We start from the raw sequence: 18,206 nt of genomic DNA on the forward strand, positions 1-18,206 counted from the left end.
ACACACAAAATATGTTAAAAATAATCTCGAACATTATAAAAGAATTCTTGGAAAATTTATTACTTTTAACATATACGCGTGTAACTTTTTCAACACTTACGGCATGTTAAAATAACAAAATTCGGAAAATCCAAAAGTGCACGCCTCGAACGCTCATGTTATGTTTTTTTTTTAAAAGTTAAATTTCGAATAAAATTGAATATCCCGCTCTTTTCCCATAAAAATTTCCATGGTAAATATACGGTAATAAAAGTAAAAAAAAAAAATAAATAAGGAGAACATTCCTAATGAAAAATGGCGGCAGTGTGTGTTTGTTTACATGTAAGATTGCCGGTTTTAACCGTAATGATTTATTTAAAAAAAAACGAGAAGGCCTACAGTTGGGATTTTCGAAAGGAACCTTCTTTGCTTATTTCTGAAAATTTTGAAAAAAAAATTAAGTAGTTTCGTCAAGTCGTTCTCGAGATATCCGTACCACGCCGTTTTTTTGAACCACAGACTAATGGACGTCCACGATAAATTTTTTTTAATGAACTTTTTTTTATATTAATACATATTAGACAAATTAAAAAAAGTATCAGGATTATTTATTAGTGTTTCAGCTTTATATTGATGTGCTTTTCATAATGTGTAAGAGTAATAGAAAAAAAATATATGCACTTTAATGAGTGGAAATCGTGTGACCTTGACAGGTCGGTTATAAAGCACAACCTCTCCACTTCGCTTCCGAGGCGTGCAATATATATAAGTTTATAACGTTCGTTTTACACACGACATGCGTTGATTTTGACGAATTCTTTTTCACTGTGCATTCTTTACCGGTGTTAAAAAAATTTTCCGGTGTTTGAATATTTTTCTATATTTTTTTATATGTAGTACCGTTTTTTTTTAAATTTCTATATACATGGAACTTTTTTAATACCAGTATTTCAGCACCACCAAATTACACCTTCTACAATGGTGTTATTTCATTTTAACACCGCGTGGTGTTAATTTGAGTTCATTTTTAACACTGCTCTTTTTACAATGTACGGAAAAAAATCATTTCTTACCTCAAGAAAATTTTTTCTCGCCCCGAGAAAATTTTTGTGTTTGATTCATATTGCAAAAATGTTCTTAGGGCAGGTAAAAATTTTTTGTATCAAGAAATCATTTTTTTCTGTGTATTCATGGATATTTATTATTGAAAACTAATTAATATATACTTCATTGTTTAAGTTACGTTAATCAACTAAATTATTTACTACGATTCCTGACATTAAAACGATATACTAGTTTGATAATTACTCTGACATTTGCTGCAGTTCCACTTATATTTGTATGTGAAAAAAATTGTTTATATATTTCTTATTATTAATTCAAGTATAGAAAATCAATTGAAAATTTCTTTTTTTCTTAAATTTCACGAATAGCATCGGAATATTTTTGATATGATGAGAGGATTTTTTTTCGTCGCCGCTAGTTTAATTGACTTGTATGTAATTACTCTGCCTGCAGATGATTTACATGATCTTGTAAGTAATTAATGACAAGTTGATAAATTAATTTTATTCAGAAAAAGAAAAAAAAACTATTATTATGTATTATTTACTTAGAGTACGAAAATATCTTCAGGAATTTATGAGTCGAATTGGATTGGAAGTTCGTTGTCAGTACAAAAGTCATTAATTATAATGATGTGTCGCGCACAAAAGCCACTTGTCATTAATGTCGAAGGTATTTTGCCTGCACTTACTTGCCAGTTTTATGCAGCCGTAAGTTTTTAATCAGTAGTTATTTGAAATCAGAGTTATACCTGTGAAAAAAAGTTTTATATGATCTTATATATTTATATATGATCAGATCACGTATTATTGAATCGATTTTTCGTATATGAAATATTAATGTCTTTATTTTATTTCTCTGACCATCATCTAAGATCACATATGGACACTAGGGTGAGTTATTTCCGCAAAAGTTATTTTTTTTTAGGTCCTCAAGCAAAATCTCAATCTACACTGATAGAAAAACTATCTTGATTCAAGAAAAATTTTTTCTTCAAAATGTGGTTCTTGTTTCAAAATTTTGAATTGTTTTAATTCAAGAAATAAGTCCTTGAACCAAAAAATTGAAATTCTCGGATAGAGAAAAAAAATTCTTTATTTGAGAATTTGATTTTTCGATGAAGCCTTTTTTGTTTTGAAACAAAATTCTGACATATTTCGCTCAAGAATTTCTTGCTCTTGGATTAAGATAGGCAAAATGTAGGTTTAAGACATTACCGACTCGTTTCGAGAATGGCGCGATTTTTAAATCAAGATATCAATTTACTCAGCTTGAAAAAAAATTTTTTTTTTTATTTTGAAAATAAAAAGTTTTAAAGTGATTTTTTAGGACTACATTCATTTACTTCAGATATGTTAAAGTAGAAATTTATTTTTAAAAAAAATGTTTTTTTCATTACTTTAAAAACATCTTCCATCAAGGAATTATTACTTGAACAAAAAATGTAAAGTTCTTAAAATAATAATACGACATTTTTAGTTGAAGACAAGTGGTCTTGCTTGAAGAATTCGATAGTATCGATTGAAGATAATATAGTTTCGGGTCAAGACACGAGAGTTATCCATCGAAGATACAAAATCTATAGAGCCAAGAAAATCTAAATCAAGACAAGAATTTCTTGAAGCAAGACAATTGGTTTTCTTCAGAAATAAATTCTTGGCTCAAGAAAATATTTCTTGAGTCAATATAAATTTTCTATCAGTGTACATTGAAAAAAAAAAATTCTCACCAAATATGAGCTCTTAATTCCAATGCTAAGTACTTGCCATTTGATTTCAAAGATTTCCCATTTAAAATACACGTAAATTAAATTACTTTTTTTTTTAACTTTCTAATACTCAGCTGCATTTCATGATATCAAGGCGGTTTTGGTCGCAAATTGTAGGGCATTTAGTGTTATTCAAAAGTGCCCACAGTTACTTAGCTGTAATTCCAGCTGTTTCACTTGTGTCCGTTGTGGAACTCATTTCTTCTATGAAATTGACGTTTATTGGCTTGCAGAACATAAACCAATGAAAGTACATCAAAAATGTTGATAGAAATTTTATAGGAAATTTTATTCCCTTCGAAAAAAGTCCTATGAGTCAAGTCGCTAAAGTCCATAGTTTCCGAGATATAATCATTTTAATAATTTGAAAAATATAATATAAAAAAAAAAATTATAATTGATATTTTACTTTTAAGTTAAGTTAAAAAAAAAGTAATTTAATTTACGTGTATTTTAAATGGGAAATCTTTGAAATCAAATGGCAAGTACTTAGCATTGGAATTAAGAGCTCATATTTGGTGATAATTTTTTTTTTCAATGTAGATTGAGATTTTGCTTGAGGACTTAACAGAAAAAAAATTTTGGCGGAAATGACTCACCCTAATGGACACATATGGTCATGAATGGACATATATGAACATTTGTGATCATATATATTCATGTATGCTTTTAAAATGATCATATATGAAGTATGCATATTCCTTGATTTATCTGAGAATCATATAGAATTACATAACGATCATATTTGGACCCATATGAGTATGCGTGGAAACATGTCAACATTTATGATCATATATCATTTTATATCCTTATATGTAATCATATATAGATATATGATCTTATTTGGTCATACATGTTTGTAATAAGATCATATATAAAGTGTCAATGTTTTTATCTGGTTAATCTGAGAATCATATAATATCATATATGATTATATACAGTCATATATGGTAACGTCTTGATATACGCGATTATTTAGTGTAAATTTTCTTATATGATCATTTAATCATGTAGGCGTTTCATATATTATCACTTATAATTATTTTTTTGACGAGTATAACTATTTATGTTTTTTTTATTATAACAAAATGAAAAATATATTGATAATTTAATACCTATAAATATATATGCATATTTTTTTCTAGTCTGTATCATTTATTGTGTCTTTTTTTATGACACTCCGGGCATTGGTAGTCGACAAATAAAAAAAAAATAAAGGTTTAATTAAAACTCAGGTAAAAAAAACTGTAAAATTTATGGATTTTTCCAGATATTTTTTTATTTAAATCACTCACTTTATTAAGCGATTGATTGTCATATATTTTGTTTTTTTTTAAATATTAAAAAAATTGTACGAATAATAAATAATAATTTTTAAAAATATTGCATGATATATAACTTCTTTTTTTAATTACACATTTCAGGAGTCACAAAATTTTTTAAACATTGTTTATATTATTTTAATCTATATAGGGGAGGGTGGGGCAGCGCGGCCCCCCTAAGGCAATTATTATTTTTTGTGGCTTTCGACCATAAGATCACTTTACTTTTGTCCTATTTCGAACAAATTTATGGACATTTTGCCAAAATTCTGAAAAAAAAAAATTTTTTTTTGTGGGGCAGAGCGGCCCCCCCTCCAAAAAGTGATAAAAAATTTTTTTTTTCGTTTTTTTTTTTTTTAATTGTTTTCATCATTAAGAATGTATTTCTTTCTCTTGACAACTATTTTTGGTTTTATATTACTCGAAAAAAATTTTTTAAAGCGTAAAAAATCGTTCACTCTCGATTACCTTAATTACTAATTGTTATTTAATAAAAAAAAACATCAATTCTATAATTTTACTTTATTTCAAAAATTTATCAACTAAAAAAAAAAATTTAATTTTTATAAATTTTTAGTGACCAAATTTGCCTCTTACATAGAGAAACGACCGAAAAATATGAAAAAATAATTTTTTCGGAAGTTTCGGCTAGTCCATTTTGCCCCAGGTGTTATGCGTAGGGCTAGAAATGTGGAATTATAATAATTTTTTTTTAATTTGACGATAAAAATATGAAAAAATCACTTTTTCAAAATTTTGGGCTTCTCCATTTTGCCCCAAATGTCATGCGTAGGGCTAAAAATGCGCAAACATATCGGGTTTATAGTAATTAGGCGAAAAAAAAAAAAAATTTTTTTTTGATCAAAATTGCAGGGGGGCCGCTCTGCCCCACCCTCCCTTACAGACGATATATTTGAGCACTTTTAGCCCTACACATGACACCTGAGGCAAAATGGAACAGCCGAAAATCCTGAAAAAATAATTCTTTCAAATTTTTATGGTTAAATTAAAAGAAATTTGATATATATCCGCATTTTTAGCCCTACCCATAACACCTAGGGCAAAATGGACCAGCCGAAAATTAAAAAAAAAATGATTCTTTCATATTTTTATCGTCAAATTGAAAAAAATATAATACACTAATCCATTTTAGGCTGATTTATTATAGCTGGGGCAAATTTGGCCACTAAAAATATTCGAAAATAATATTTTATTTTTTTATTGATAAAACATTTTAAATAATGCAAAATAATCTGTAATCTAAAAAATCAAAAAACACGTTTTTTGGGTTCAAAATAATGACTAATAAGAAATACAGAATTTTTTTTTTTTTTATTGAATAGCAATTAGTAATTAAGCTAATCGAGGGGAAACGATTTATTACACTTAAAAAAATTTTTCTTGAGTATTATAAAACCAAAAATAGTTGTCAAGAGAAAGAAATACATTCTTAATAATGAAAAAAATTAAAAAAAAAAAAATATCATTGTTTGGAGGGAGGCCTCTCTGCCCCACAAAAATTTTTTTTTGTGCCTTCGTGTCCACCAATGATGTGAAATGTTTTGCCCGTCAAAAATAAAAATTTTATTTTTTAACGGCAGCTGAAAATTTTGTCTATTTACCCCGAATATGACTAAAAACGAAAAGATTTAGCGTATTTTAGTCCTCGAAAACTTAGTATTTCCTTAAGTACCCCCTATTGCCCACCCCCACCCCTAGATAATTTTATATTTTGTTTAGTCCTGTCGAAATTAAATTTTCTACGGAGGGCAATTTATTATAACATTACATCTCCGGATCGAAGTGGATGCAGATTAAAATCGAATCCACTCCGAAATCGCTCCACTAAAAAAAAAATCTCCCTAATATTCACTCCATGTAGAAAGTGATTTGTTTAACCTTGGAACTTCGAGTGACGAAAGAAATTCAGATTGAAATTCAATTTTACCATAACGAGACTTCAAATTATATTGTTCTGAATGCTCGGAAATTTACAGCCGCTTTTTTCATTAGCAAACGAATGCTTTAAAATTAAATTTACTCACCCTTGATATTGTCAGCATAATTATAATTTTTGTTGAATAATATTATATGAATATAGTTATGAAATATAATACGATCAATAGTGTAACATATTTGTACGTTTGTTTCAACGCATTTCCATTTCTTCTTTCATGTGACTGTGACCTAGACCTTATTATAAAATTCAAAGGTATCGATCAGCAGAAAAACAACCCCATATTTTTACAATAATAAAAAAAATGTTTATTAACGTGAACATCATACATGAACAGATATGATATTTTTATTTTTTTGAATTACAAATTGATTAAAATTCAGTCCTCATCAAACTTTAGACATTACTTAGAAACTAAGTTTTATGACTTAAATCAATAAATTACTTGGAAAGATGATTAAAACTGACACAATTTACTCACTAAAATATTAATTTTTTTTTGTAAAATACAATGGAACCTTCTCTGATAAAAAGAAAAGATTCAAAACGATTTGCAATGTTAAATGCCCATAAGAAGGGCGTTTCAAAAGTAATCAGAATATTCAAAAGCATTAAAAAGTATTTAAAAATTTTTTTTTTCTAATCGTTTCAAATCGTTTCTTTTAATAAGGGTTATATTAGTAAAATTTAAAATTCAGTTAAATTGAAAACACATCGAAACGTGATTTGAAACCCTGCTTAAAAACTCATAGAATGCGATTGAAACGCTGTCGGAACAAATCAGTCAATCGGAATGCACTTGGAACGGTTCTGAATAATTGCTTGAATTTCAATCGGAAAAAAATCTTGTTATGTTTTCCGATTGAAATTTATTCAATTAGATTCCATCAGACTTATTTGGAGTCATAATTCTTATTCGATTGAATCAGATTCCATTAAAGTTTTTAGTCAGAGAAACTGAAAAAAAAATATATATATTATTGTGTGATTATAACTATAGTGGTTAGAATTATATTTATTAATTTGAAATTCTCGAAATAAATGTTATGATTACTTGCATAATTATTTATGTAAAAATCAAATCTAATGGTGAAGCTTTTGCTTTAATACTCACAAAATATAACAGTCGACTGTTAATAAATAACTTAATTTAAATAAAAAACATAAGAATTGGTTGAGTGGAGGAAATCTACACAATCAAATTTATTGAGTCAAGCACATCTATTTTTTTTAATAGGCATATTTTGTCGATATTATCGAATTTTTATTTCTATCGTCTTTGTCGGCGATAATATGCGAAAATATGTTCAATACCAAAAATGATGATTGCCAAAAGCTGAAAAAATGCCATGAATATATATAAATTTGTCAAATCTTCAGCGTCGATTATGTCATGATCTAACATTTTTTTTTTTCTTTGTTCAATTTTCATTTTGTTTGATGCAACCCCTGCGTACACTGAGTCATCAATTGTGAGACCTAATTCTTCAAATTTTAATAATCTCTGATAAAATCGTTTGCCCAGGGCCCAATTTAAGCGATGATGATAGAAAAAATTCTTTTTAAACACAAATCTTTTGGACATGTGAAAATCAAATTTCATAGTCCAAGATAACATAACCTTATTTTCATCAATACACGCAACTTCAGGATCACGAGTCATTAGTTGCAAACATTCTTCTAAGGGAAAAGGGGATGGATGGGGATGTAGATATTTCATTTCCTCTTCAGTTTTCCATAATTCCTCTTCTACTACACTATCATGGATCGCTTGAACATAATATACATGGTACTTTAGATCATACAAGTCCTTAAGGGACTCCACGTTTTGAGATGGCGGACGAGTAAGTGAGGCGAATATTTGTCCCTCAAGCGATGGACCAAATATAAAAACGAACAAAAAAGCAGTAAAGAAGGTTAGTTTCATGGCGAGTCGATCAAGAGGTGTATCCATTCCCATACTCATCAACAGCTTTAAGACATCCAGAATAGCCAATCTCACTTGATACCCATTGTGCAATATAATCAGGACGGTAATTAGAAGAAGAATAATTATTATCCCTATAGCCCCATTAATATCAAACACATTCTCTATTTCATAAAATACTGGTTGAAAACTTCGCTCTTGTGTTGCTATGACATAAGATTCTTCAAAAGTCACGGGCACTACGTCTCCACATTGAATTACATAATCAGAAAACAATTCTTTACTAATATCTCGTTTACCATCTATTATTGATCTAGCGACTAAAATAGGATCTACGAAGTTAGTCATTTGCGGAGTCATGTTCAAAGAAGCAAATGTTTCAATAATGTAAAAGCTTCTGTCAAACAGATTCGTCACGGCTATTGTACCAGGATAACCATCAAGAAGTTTAGTTTTATCGAAAGTGAGATTCGCACATATGTTATGATCTGAATAAAAAAAAATTCATGGTGTATTAATTATAAAATGAATAATAATATAAATGATGGCTAAGGTATTTACCATTAGTGAACGATTGCTTGTAGAAGGTCAATGGTCGACGACGGTAGTCAAACCAATTTTTCTCAATTTCAATCCAAGGATCGGGAGCTCGCTTTGTGAAAGGATTGTAAGTATAGAGAGTGGTTTCAGCGCCGGTACTAGAGCACACTACGACACATGATAACAATTCAAGCCGCCATAGTTTTCCAAAAACTCTAATAGAATCCATTTCACATGATTCTACAGATTCAACGATCACGAAAAACGTTGATTGAATACTCCAGAAGGGTGAAAATATTAATTTGCGAAGAAGAGCGTTCAATTCCTTATAACTTGACACTGATAAAATATACATTGGATAGGTTGGAAAGTATAGTTGAATGTCTTTAGATATGAATTCATCGTTGATGATAATGACAGGTGCCTTTATTGTATCGGCCAAATTTTTGTGCAATGTCTTTGCCAAGTTTTCTGTGATGGCTATAGGATTTGATGTATTCGCATAACAAAGTTGAAAAAGTTGAGCCTGTTAGAAAACAAACAAAAGTTTCGTCATCATTATTATTACCCATAAAAAAAACTGTAGAAAAAAAAATCATAATGGTGATGAAATAAGCAAAAATATGAAAATATAGTTACCACATTTATGTGTGTGATTGGAGTATCTGTTACTGATAAATTGAAGTTTTCGAATTCACAACAAGAAACACTTGCGAACCATACACTCAGAATAATATTCCTCATTGATATCATCATCGTGAGTAAATTTATGAAATTTTTGTAACAATAAAATTTATTTTCAAGGTATAAAATTAATTGAATTTAGTGATAATATTTGAATGTACAAAGTTGCCGATATTTGAAAGACAGATTTCTGATCACATTTATCAAAAAATAAACAGAGAGTATTTTTATTTAATAGTGATGACTATATTCGACGGTCTTCTTGGATGAATAGTTTCTCAACGTCAGAAATATATATAGGGTCGAAATTGTGAGTTGCGCAAATAAAATATTTGCATAGTTCCCCATTTTCAGGAAAGTACTATTCGAGTAGAAGGGACTAAAGAGCAAAACTATTGGCTAATATGAGGTTACGTGGTGAAATATAACGAACGTGCGCAGTTTGTTCGATCAATTCTGTCGACCATTTCTGCTTTATTTTGTGACATTGCCATTTCTTCTTCTATACAAATGTAGACCACAAGTTCCATAATTACATGAAATGATATTGATTTATAAAAACAAACTATTTTGCAAACCTTATATATCTGAACTGCTAGAAAGAAGTGAAAAATATAAATTTTATTCCTAAATTCGAAAAAAACAAACAGCATAACAAAATAGTCAATTTCAACCAATGATACTGTCTTAATACAATTAAACGAACTAAAAATTCACTGTCCCCAATGAAAACACATTAATTTTTCTAATTTGTTGTATGTTATCACAGTGAACTTTTTTTATTATCGAACAAATAAAACACGATAATTTGAAAATAAATCCAAATTAATATACGTTATGATCGGGTATAGTATTCTTATGTATAATATGCTATGAATTAACACAGTGTCACTTCTTCTTACTTCTGACTTTGGTCTTCGTGTTAAATAATTTCTGTAATTTATATTGATTTATACACGAACAAATGATGCATTTTTAAACTCGGAAAGCATTATAAATTTTTTTTCAAAGCTTCTAAATTTATTGAGGTCATTCGTTGACAAACAGTTTATCACTCATACAATACCTTCATTTCTGACACGTGACCCTATCGGGACGATAGCCAATAAGGAAAAAAAAATTACCTTTATCTGTGTCTTCATTATTATATGCCTACAAAAATTTTGAGGATGAGTATACTTCTGTTTATGTTATAATAAATAAACTTTCCGATCAATAGTGATACATGTTTGTACTTTAGTTTTAATGCATTTCCATTTCTTCTTTCATGTGAATATGACCTATGCCCTTTATTATAACACTAAAAGGTATCGATCAGCAGAAAAAAATAAACCTCTCATTTTTACAATAACAGAAAAAGTGTTTATACGAAAAATAAATTGCTGAAAAAATTTATCACGATAATATTAATAACAGAGGGTTACACGGAAAAAAAAAAATAGTAGTGGCTACTCTCTGGGATAGTACTGAGTACTTTCTGTAAAAAAAAAATTTTAGACAGTACTGTATGCTATCTAGACTGTATCCACTACTCTCTGGAAAGTACTGAGTACTATCCCGGACAGTAGTGGATATAGTCTAGACAGTAGTGGATACAGTCTAGATAGCATACAGTACTGTCTAAAATTTTTTTTTTACAGAAAGTACTCAGTACTATCCCAGAGAGTAGCCACTACTATTTTTTTTTTTCCGTGTAGGAAAGTAATTAAGAAATTTATTTTTCGACTATTTTTTATTTTTATTAATTAATCATAATATTTTGAAATTTAATTTTTTTCAATGACAAATTGTATTTGAAGTAGTCATTAAACGTTAGACATAACTTATAAACTAAGATTCATTACTTCAGTTCTAAAATTCTAAACACTTTTTTAAGGACCAGGGTTAAAATTTTTAAAATGAAATTATAATAAATATTCACTTCTTCATTTCATGCAGAGTATTCATTTCATTCAACTGATGAAATTCTGTAAAAGCTCTACACTATACAAAATTTTGTATTTTTTTAAGTCCTGCAAAATTGAATTTTTCTACGGAGGGCAATTTATTTCAACATTAAAACTCCGGATTGGAGTGGATGCAGATTAAAATGAAATCCACATCACTCCGAAATCGCTCCACGGAAATAAAAAAATCTCCCTATTCACTCCATGTAGAAAGAAATTTTTTTTTTAACCTTGAGACTCATAGTGATAGAAAAAATTCAGATTGAAATTCAATTTTACCATAACGAGACTTCAAAATATATTGTTCTGAATGCTCGGAAATTCACAGCCGCTTTTTTCATTAGCAAACGAATGCTTTGAAATTAAATTTACTCACCCTTGATACCCTAGTAGCGATCTTAGTCAAGATCTTGAAACCACAGTATATATAGATATAATATCTTGTTGTATTCTCCTTGACATGCTCAAGATTTGCTTCAGAATCGATCAATATTGCCACTAGGGTATTGTCAGCATGATTATTATATTTTTCGAATAATATTGTATAAATATAGTTATGAAATATAATACGATCAATGATGTTACATGTTGGTACTTTTGTTTTTACACATTTCCATTTCTTCTTTCGTGTGACTGTGACCTAGACCCTTTATTATAACATTCAAAGGTATCGATCGGCAGAAAAAAAAAAACCTCATATTTTTACAATGATAGGAAAAATGTTTATAAACATGAACATCATACATGAACAGATATGATCATATCTAAGAATTTTTTCCCGGGTACACAAAAATTTAAAAGCGGCAAAAATTTATATCATAAAGTTAGAAAAATGATTGAAAAAATAATTTTTTATTATTTGTTAGTTTTATTAATAAATCACAATATTTTAAATTTTTCTGAATCACAAATTGATAAATATTAAGTCCTCATCAAACGTTAGACATGACTTACAAACTAAGATTTATTACTTCAATCAATAAATTACTTGAAAAGATGATCAAAACTGACACAATTCAATCATATGGTGCCTCATTAAAATATTCATTTTTATTTTTATTTTTTTTTTGGTAAAATACAATTGAATCTTATTAGTAAAATCGAAAATTCGATTAAATTGGAAACACATTGAAACGTGATTTGAAACCCTGCTTAAAAACTCAGATAGAATCTGATTGAAACGCTGTCAAATGAAATCAGTCAATCGGAATACACTTGGAACGGTTCCGAATAATTGATCGAATTTTAATCGGAAAAAAATCTTGTTTGGATCCGATTGAAATTTATTCAATAAAATTTAATCGTACTCATTTCGAAAGTCACAATTCTTAATCGATTGAATCAGATTCAATCGAAGTTTTTAGTCAACTAAAAAAAATATAATTACGTTATTATGCAATTATAACTATGGTGGTTAGAATTATATTTGTTGTTATGAAATTCTCGTAAAATATGTTATGATTACTTGCATAATTATTATTGTAAAAATCACATCTAATGGTGAAGCTTTTGCATTAATACTCACAAAATATAACAGTTGACTGTTGATAAATAACTTAATTTTAATAAAAAACATAAGAATTGGTTGAATGGAGGAAATCTACACAAATTTATTGAGTCAAGCGCATCTATAGCAAAATAATTAAGAAATTTATTTTTCAACTATTTTTTTTTTTTTTTTTAATTAATCATAGTATTTTAAAAGTTAATTTTTTTTTCAATGACGAATTGTTATGTTTTTGAAGTAGTCGTTAAACGTTAGACATAACTTGTCAACTGAGATTCATTACTTCAGTTCTAAAGTTCTAAAGATTTTTTTCGAACTTTTTCAGAGAATAGTCCGAAAAATTTCCACCAGAAATAAATTTTTCAAAATAGAATTGTAATAAATATTCACTTCTGGATTTCATGCGGAGTATTCATTTTATTTAACTGATGAAATTCTGTAAAAGCTCTACACGATACAATTTTTTTTTTTAGTCCTATCGAAATTAAATTTTCTACGGAGGGCGATTTATTTTAACATTAGAACTCTGGATCGGAGAGGATGCAGATTAAAATGAAATCCACTCAAAAGTCGCTCCACTGAAAAAGAAAAATTTCTCCCCATTCACTCCATGTAGAAAGTGATTTTTTTTTAACCTTGGAATTTCGAATGACAAATGAAATTCAGATTGAAATTTAATTTTACCGTAACGAGATTTCAAATTATATTGCTCTGAATGCTCGAAAATTAGAACCGCTTTTTCCATTAGCAAACGAATGGTTTAAAATAAAATTTATTCACCATTGAAGTTGTCAGCATATTTACGATTTTTGTGGAGTAATATTATATGAATATAGTTATGAAATATAAAACAATCAATAGTGTTACATGATTGTACTTTTGTTTCAACGCATTTTTATTTCTTCTTTCATGTGACTGTGACCTAGACCCATTATTATAATATTCAGAAGTATCGATCAGCAGAAAAAAAAACCCCATATTTTTACAGTAATAGAAGAAAAAGTTTATTAACATGAACATCATATTTTAACAAATATGATCATATCGAAGCATTTTTTTCCGGGTACACAACAAATTAAATGCTGCAAAAATTAATAACTATAACATTTATATCATAAGGTTAGAAAAATGATTGAAAAAATATTTTTTAATTATTTGTTATTTTTATTAATTAATCACAATATTTTTTATTTTTTTGAATTACAAATTGATTAAAAGTCAGTCCTCATTAAACGTTAGACATTACATGTAAACTAACATTTGGTACTTCAATAAATTACTTGGAAAGATGATTAAAAGTGACACAATTTACTCACTAAAATGTAATTTTTTTTTTTGTAAAATACAATGGAATCGTACATTAGTGAAATCCACAATTCAGTTAAATTGAAAACACATTCAAACGTGATTTGAAACCCCGCTTAAAAACTCAGATAGAATCTGATTGAAACGCTGTCGGAACAAATCAGTCAATCGGAATGCACTTGGACCGGTTCTGAATAATTGATCGAATTTTAATCGGAAAAAAATCTTGTTTTGTTTTCTGATTGAAATTTATTCAATTAGATTCAATCAGACTTATTTGGAGTCATAATTTTTATTCGATCGAATCAGATTCAATCAAAGTTTTTAGTCAGGGACACTAAAAATATATATTTATATTTAATATTGTGTAATAATAACTATAGTAAATAGAATTATATCTATTAATTTGAAATTCTCGTAATATATATTATGATTACTTGCATAATTATTATCGTAAAAATCACATCTAATGGTGAAGCTTTTGCTTTAATACTCTCACAAAATATGACAGTCGACTGTTAATAAATAATTTAATTTGAATAAAAAACATACGAATTAGTTGAATGGAGAAAATCTACACAATCAAATAAATTGAGTCAAGCCTATCTGTTTTTGTTAATAGGCATTTTTTGTCGATAATGTCGAATTTTTATTTCTATCGTCTTTGACGGCGATAATATGCGAAAATATGTTCAATACCAAAAATGATGATTGCCAAAAGCTGAAAAAATGCCATGAATATATATAAATTTGTCAAATCGTCAGCGTCAATTATGTCATAATCTAAAATTTTTTTTTTTCTTTCTACGATTTTCATTTTAATTGATGCAATCCGTGCGTTTAGAAACAGTGCATCATTCGTGAGACCTAATTCTTGAAGCATTAATAATCTTTGATAAAATCGTTTGCCCAGGGCCCAATTTAAGCGATGATGATAGAAAAAATTCTTTTTAAACACAAAACTTTTGGAAATGTGAAAATCAAATTTCCTAGCCAAAGTTAAAATGCCAACATTTATATAAATACACGCAACATCCGCATCTCGCATCATTAGTTGCACACATTCTCTTACGGTAAAAGTGATTGGAACGGGATGTAGATATTTCATTTCCTCTTCAGTTTTCCATAATTCCTCTCCTGACATTATTATGGATCGCTTGAATGTAATATACGTGGTACTTTTGATCATACAAGTCCTTAAGGGACTCCACGTTCTGAGATGGCGGACGAGTAAGTGAGGCGAATATTTGTCCCTCAAGCGATGGACCAAATATAAAAACGAACAAAAAAGCAGTAAAGAAGGTTAGTTTCATGGCGAGTCGATCAAGAGGTGTATCCATTCCCATACTCATCAACAGCTTCAAGACATCCAGAATAGCCAATCTCACTTGATACCCGTTGTGCAATATAATCAGGACGGTAATTAGAAGAAGAATAATTATTATCCCTATAGCCCCATTAATATCAAACACATTCTCTATTTCATAAAAAACTGGTTGAAAACTTCGCTTTTGTGTTGCTATGACATAAGAACGTTCAAAAGTCACGGGCACTACGTCTCCAAATTGAGTTGCATAATCAGCATAGAAGTCTGCACTAATATCTCGTTCACCATCTATTATTGATCTAGCGACTAAAATAGGATCTACGAATTTAGTCAATTGCGGAGTCATGTTCAAAGAAGCGAATGTTTCAATAAAGTAAAATTTTCTGTCAAACAGATTCATCGCGGCTATTGTACCAGGATAACCATCAAGAAGTTTAGTTTTATCGAAAGTGAGATTCGCACATATGGTATGATCTGAATAAAAAAAATTCATGGTGTATGAATTATGAAATTAATAATGATATAAATGATGGCTAAGGTATTTACCGTTAATAAAAGATTGAGTGTAGAAGGTCACTGGTCGACGACGGTAGTCAAACCAATTTTTCTCAATTTCAATCCAAGGATCGGGAGCTCGTTTTGTGAAAGGATTGTGAGTATAGAGAGTGGTTTCAGCGCCGGTACTAGAGCACACTGCGACACATGATAACAGTTCAAACTCCCATAGTAGTTCCAAAGCTTGAAATGAATCCGTTTCACATGATTCTACAGATTTAACGATCACGAAAAACGTTGATTGAATACTCCAGAAGGGTGAAAATATTAATTTGAGAATAAGAGCATTCAATTCCTTATGACTCGACACTGATAAAATATACATTGGATAGGTTGGATAGTACAGTTGAATGTCTTTTGATATAAATTCATCGTTTATGATAATGACAGGTGCCTTTATTGTATCGGCCAAATTTTTGTGCAATGTTTTTGCCAAGTTTTCTGTGATGGCTATAGGATTTGATGTATTCGCATAACAAAGTTGAAAGAGTTGAGCCTGTTAGAAAACAAACAAAAGTTTTGTCATCATTATTATTACTTATGAAACAAACTGTAGAAATAAAAATAGGTCTATCGGTTAACCCTGCGGGCCAGCCCCAAAACTTCCCGCTGTTTTTGAGCTCGTTGAGCTCGAAAACATTATTGTGGATACATTTTCGAGCTCTTCGAAAATACTTTTGTATGCCATTGTTTTCTAAAAAAACATTTTTTAGCATTTCTATTTCCCACGATATCTCGCGAACGAATTAACCGATTTCGATGGTTGAGGCGGCAATCGACGCGTTTTATTAAGTTCGAGAGCTGATTAGATTTTAAAATCGAGTGATTCAATTTTTCTGTAGATTTCTGGAAAAAAACGTTTTCCACTATTTTTTTTAACCAACGATATCTCGTAAACGAATTGACCGATTAAGACGGTTGAGGTGGCAATCGACGTGTTTTATTGAGGTCTTGAGCTGATAAAATTTTGGGAATGATTGGTTTTGTCGTTTCGACGATATTTGCAAAGAACCGTTTCCTACTGTTTCTTTCGTCGACGATATCTTTTGAACGGATTATCTGATTGAGACGTTCTTGGTGGCAATCGAAAGCTTTTATCGAGTTCTAGAGCTGATTAGATTTTGGAATTGATCGATCCAACAGTTTTCACAATATCCAAAAAAAATGAAAAAAAAAATTTTTTTTTTTTTCGTATTTCTTAAATATCTCAGAGTTTATTTGACTAAATGGTCTAAAATTTTTTTGAAAATTTAAGTTCAGAAAATATCTTTCGAATGCCGCAAGAATTATCTAAATCGGTTTATTCATCAAAAAGATATGAGAGGTTTACATCCACACACACACACACATACATACATACATACATACATACATACATACATACATACATACATACATACATACAGACATCGTTCTGAAAATGTCAGAAGAGCATCCTAGCACCTTCAAATGTCGACATATGATAAAAACCCGCTTTTTGAAAATCGGGGTGAAACCAATAACTTCCCGAATTTTTTGAAAATCGTCGATTTTCTCAGCGGGAAGTTAAAAAATCATAATGGTGATGAAATTAGCAAAAATATGAAAATTTAGTTACCACATTTATGTGTGTGATTGGAGTGTCTGTTACTGAAAAATTGAAGTTTTCGAATTCACAACAAGAAACACTTGCAAACCATACACTCAAAATAATATTCCTTATTGATATCATCATCGTGAGTAAATTTATAAAACTTTTGCAAAAATGAAATTTGTTTTTAAATTTTAATATTAATTGGATTTGTAGAAAGTTGCCAATATTTGAAAGACAGATTTCTGATCACATTTATCGAAAATTTAACAGAGGGTTATTTTTTATAATTAATGATGACTATAATCGACGGTTATTTTTTTGATGAATGGTTTCTCGGCGTCGGGATTGAATATATATATGGTCGAATTTGTGAGTTGCGCAAATAAAATATTGGCATTGTTCCCCATTTTCTGGAAAATATTATTTGAATAGAAGGGACTACAAAGCAAAACTATTGGCTAATATGAGGTTACGTGGTGAAATATAAAGAGCGTGCGCACATTGTTCGATCAATTCTGTTGACCATTTTTGCTTTATTTTGTGACATCGCCATTTCTTCTTCTATGCAAATGTAGACCACAAGTTTCATAATTGCATGAAATGATATTGATTTATGAAAACAACTACCGTTCAAACCGTATATCTAATATCACAGCTTCATCCGAAAAATCCATTATAATTTCCTTAAAAAAATCCAGTATTGATTAGTGAAATCATTTGATAAATCGGTGAAAAATGCCAAAAATCAGTG

The 18,206-nt window shown here is 29.2% G+C and overlaps 3 protein-coding genes across 3 annotated transcripts; 1 reads left to right on the forward strand and 2 right to left on the reverse strand.

The window, feature by feature from the left end:
- The first annotated feature begins 1,417 nt into the window (after positions 1–1,417).
- LOC130674354 (odorant receptor 30a-like) lies at positions 1,418–4,051 on the forward strand. Its single transcript, XM_057479664.1, has 3 exons — positions 1,418–1,514; positions 1,596–1,754; positions 3,958–4,051. The coding sequence occupies exons 1-3, from the start codon at positions 1,431–1,433 to the stop codon at positions 4,015–4,017; spliced, it is 303 nt and encodes a 100-aa protein (XP_057335647.1). The 5' UTR covers positions 1,418–1,430; the 3' UTR covers positions 4,018–4,051.
- Positions 4,052–7,211: 3,160 nt separating this feature from the next.
- On the reverse strand, positions 7,212–9,398 carry LOC130671492 (uncharacterized). Its single transcript, XM_057475416.1, has 3 exons — positions 9,198–9,398; positions 8,580–9,084; positions 7,212–8,506 (listed from the first exon to the last, which is right to left on the reverse strand). The coding sequence occupies exons 1-3, from the start codon at positions 9,312–9,314 to the stop codon at positions 7,362–7,364; spliced, it is 1,767 nt and encodes a 588-aa protein (XP_057331399.1). The 5' UTR covers positions 9,315–9,398; the 3' UTR covers positions 7,212–7,361.
- A 5,064-nt stretch (positions 9,399–14,462) lies between these two features.
- LOC130669018 (uncharacterized) lies at positions 14,463–17,757 on the reverse strand. The gene is made up of 3 exons (XM_057471667.1): positions 17,480–17,757; positions 15,874–16,378; positions 14,463–15,801 (listed from the first exon to the last, which is right to left on the reverse strand). The coding sequence occupies exons 1-3, from the start codon at positions 17,594–17,596 to the stop codon at positions 15,116–15,118; spliced, it is 1,308 nt and encodes a 435-aa protein (XP_057327650.1). The 5' UTR covers positions 17,597–17,757; the 3' UTR covers positions 14,463–15,115.
- Positions 17,758–18,206: the final 449 nt, after the last annotated feature.

This window comes from Microplitis mediator, chromosome 1 (genome assembly GCF_029852145.1).
Source record: "Microplitis mediator isolate UGA2020A chromosome 1, iyMicMedi2.1, whole genome shotgun sequence".
NCBI lineage: Eukaryota > Metazoa > Arthropoda > Insecta > Hymenoptera > Braconidae > Microplitis > Microplitis mediator.

Coding starts and splice junctions, on each gene's coding strand:
- LOC130674354 (XM_057479664.1), top strand. CDS start 1,431: ATGATGAGAGGATTTTTTTTCGTCGCCGCTAGTTTAATTGACTTGTAT. Junction 1,515..1,595: donor CAGATGATTTACATGATCTT/GTAAGTAATTAA, acceptor TTATTTACTTAG/AGTACGAAAATATCTTCAGG. Junction 1,755..3,957: donor CTTGCCAGTTTTATGCAGCC/GTAAGTTTTTAA, acceptor ATTTTTTTCTAG/TCTGTATCATTTATTGTGTC.
- LOC130671492 (XM_057475416.1), bottom strand. CDS start 9,314: ATGATGATATCAATGAGGAATATTATTCTGAGTGTATGGTTCGCAAGT. Junction 9,085..9,197: donor CAATCACACACATAAATGTG/GTAACTATATTT, acceptor GTTTTCTAACAG/GCTCAACTTTTTCAACTTTG. Junction 8,507..8,579: donor CAAGCAATCGTTCACTAATG/GTAAATACCTTA, acceptor TTTTTTATTCAG/ATCATAACATATGTGCGAAT.
- LOC130669018 (XM_057471667.1), bottom strand. CDS start 17,596: ATGATGATATCAATAAGGAATATTATTTTGAGTGTATGGTTTGCAAGT. Junction 16,379..17,479: donor CAATCACACACATAAATGTG/GTAACTAAATTT, acceptor GTTTTCTAACAG/GCTCAACTCTTTCAACTTTG. Junction 15,802..15,873: donor CACTCAATCTTTTATTAACG/GTAAATACCTTA, acceptor TTTTTTATTCAG/ATCATACCATATGTGCGAAT.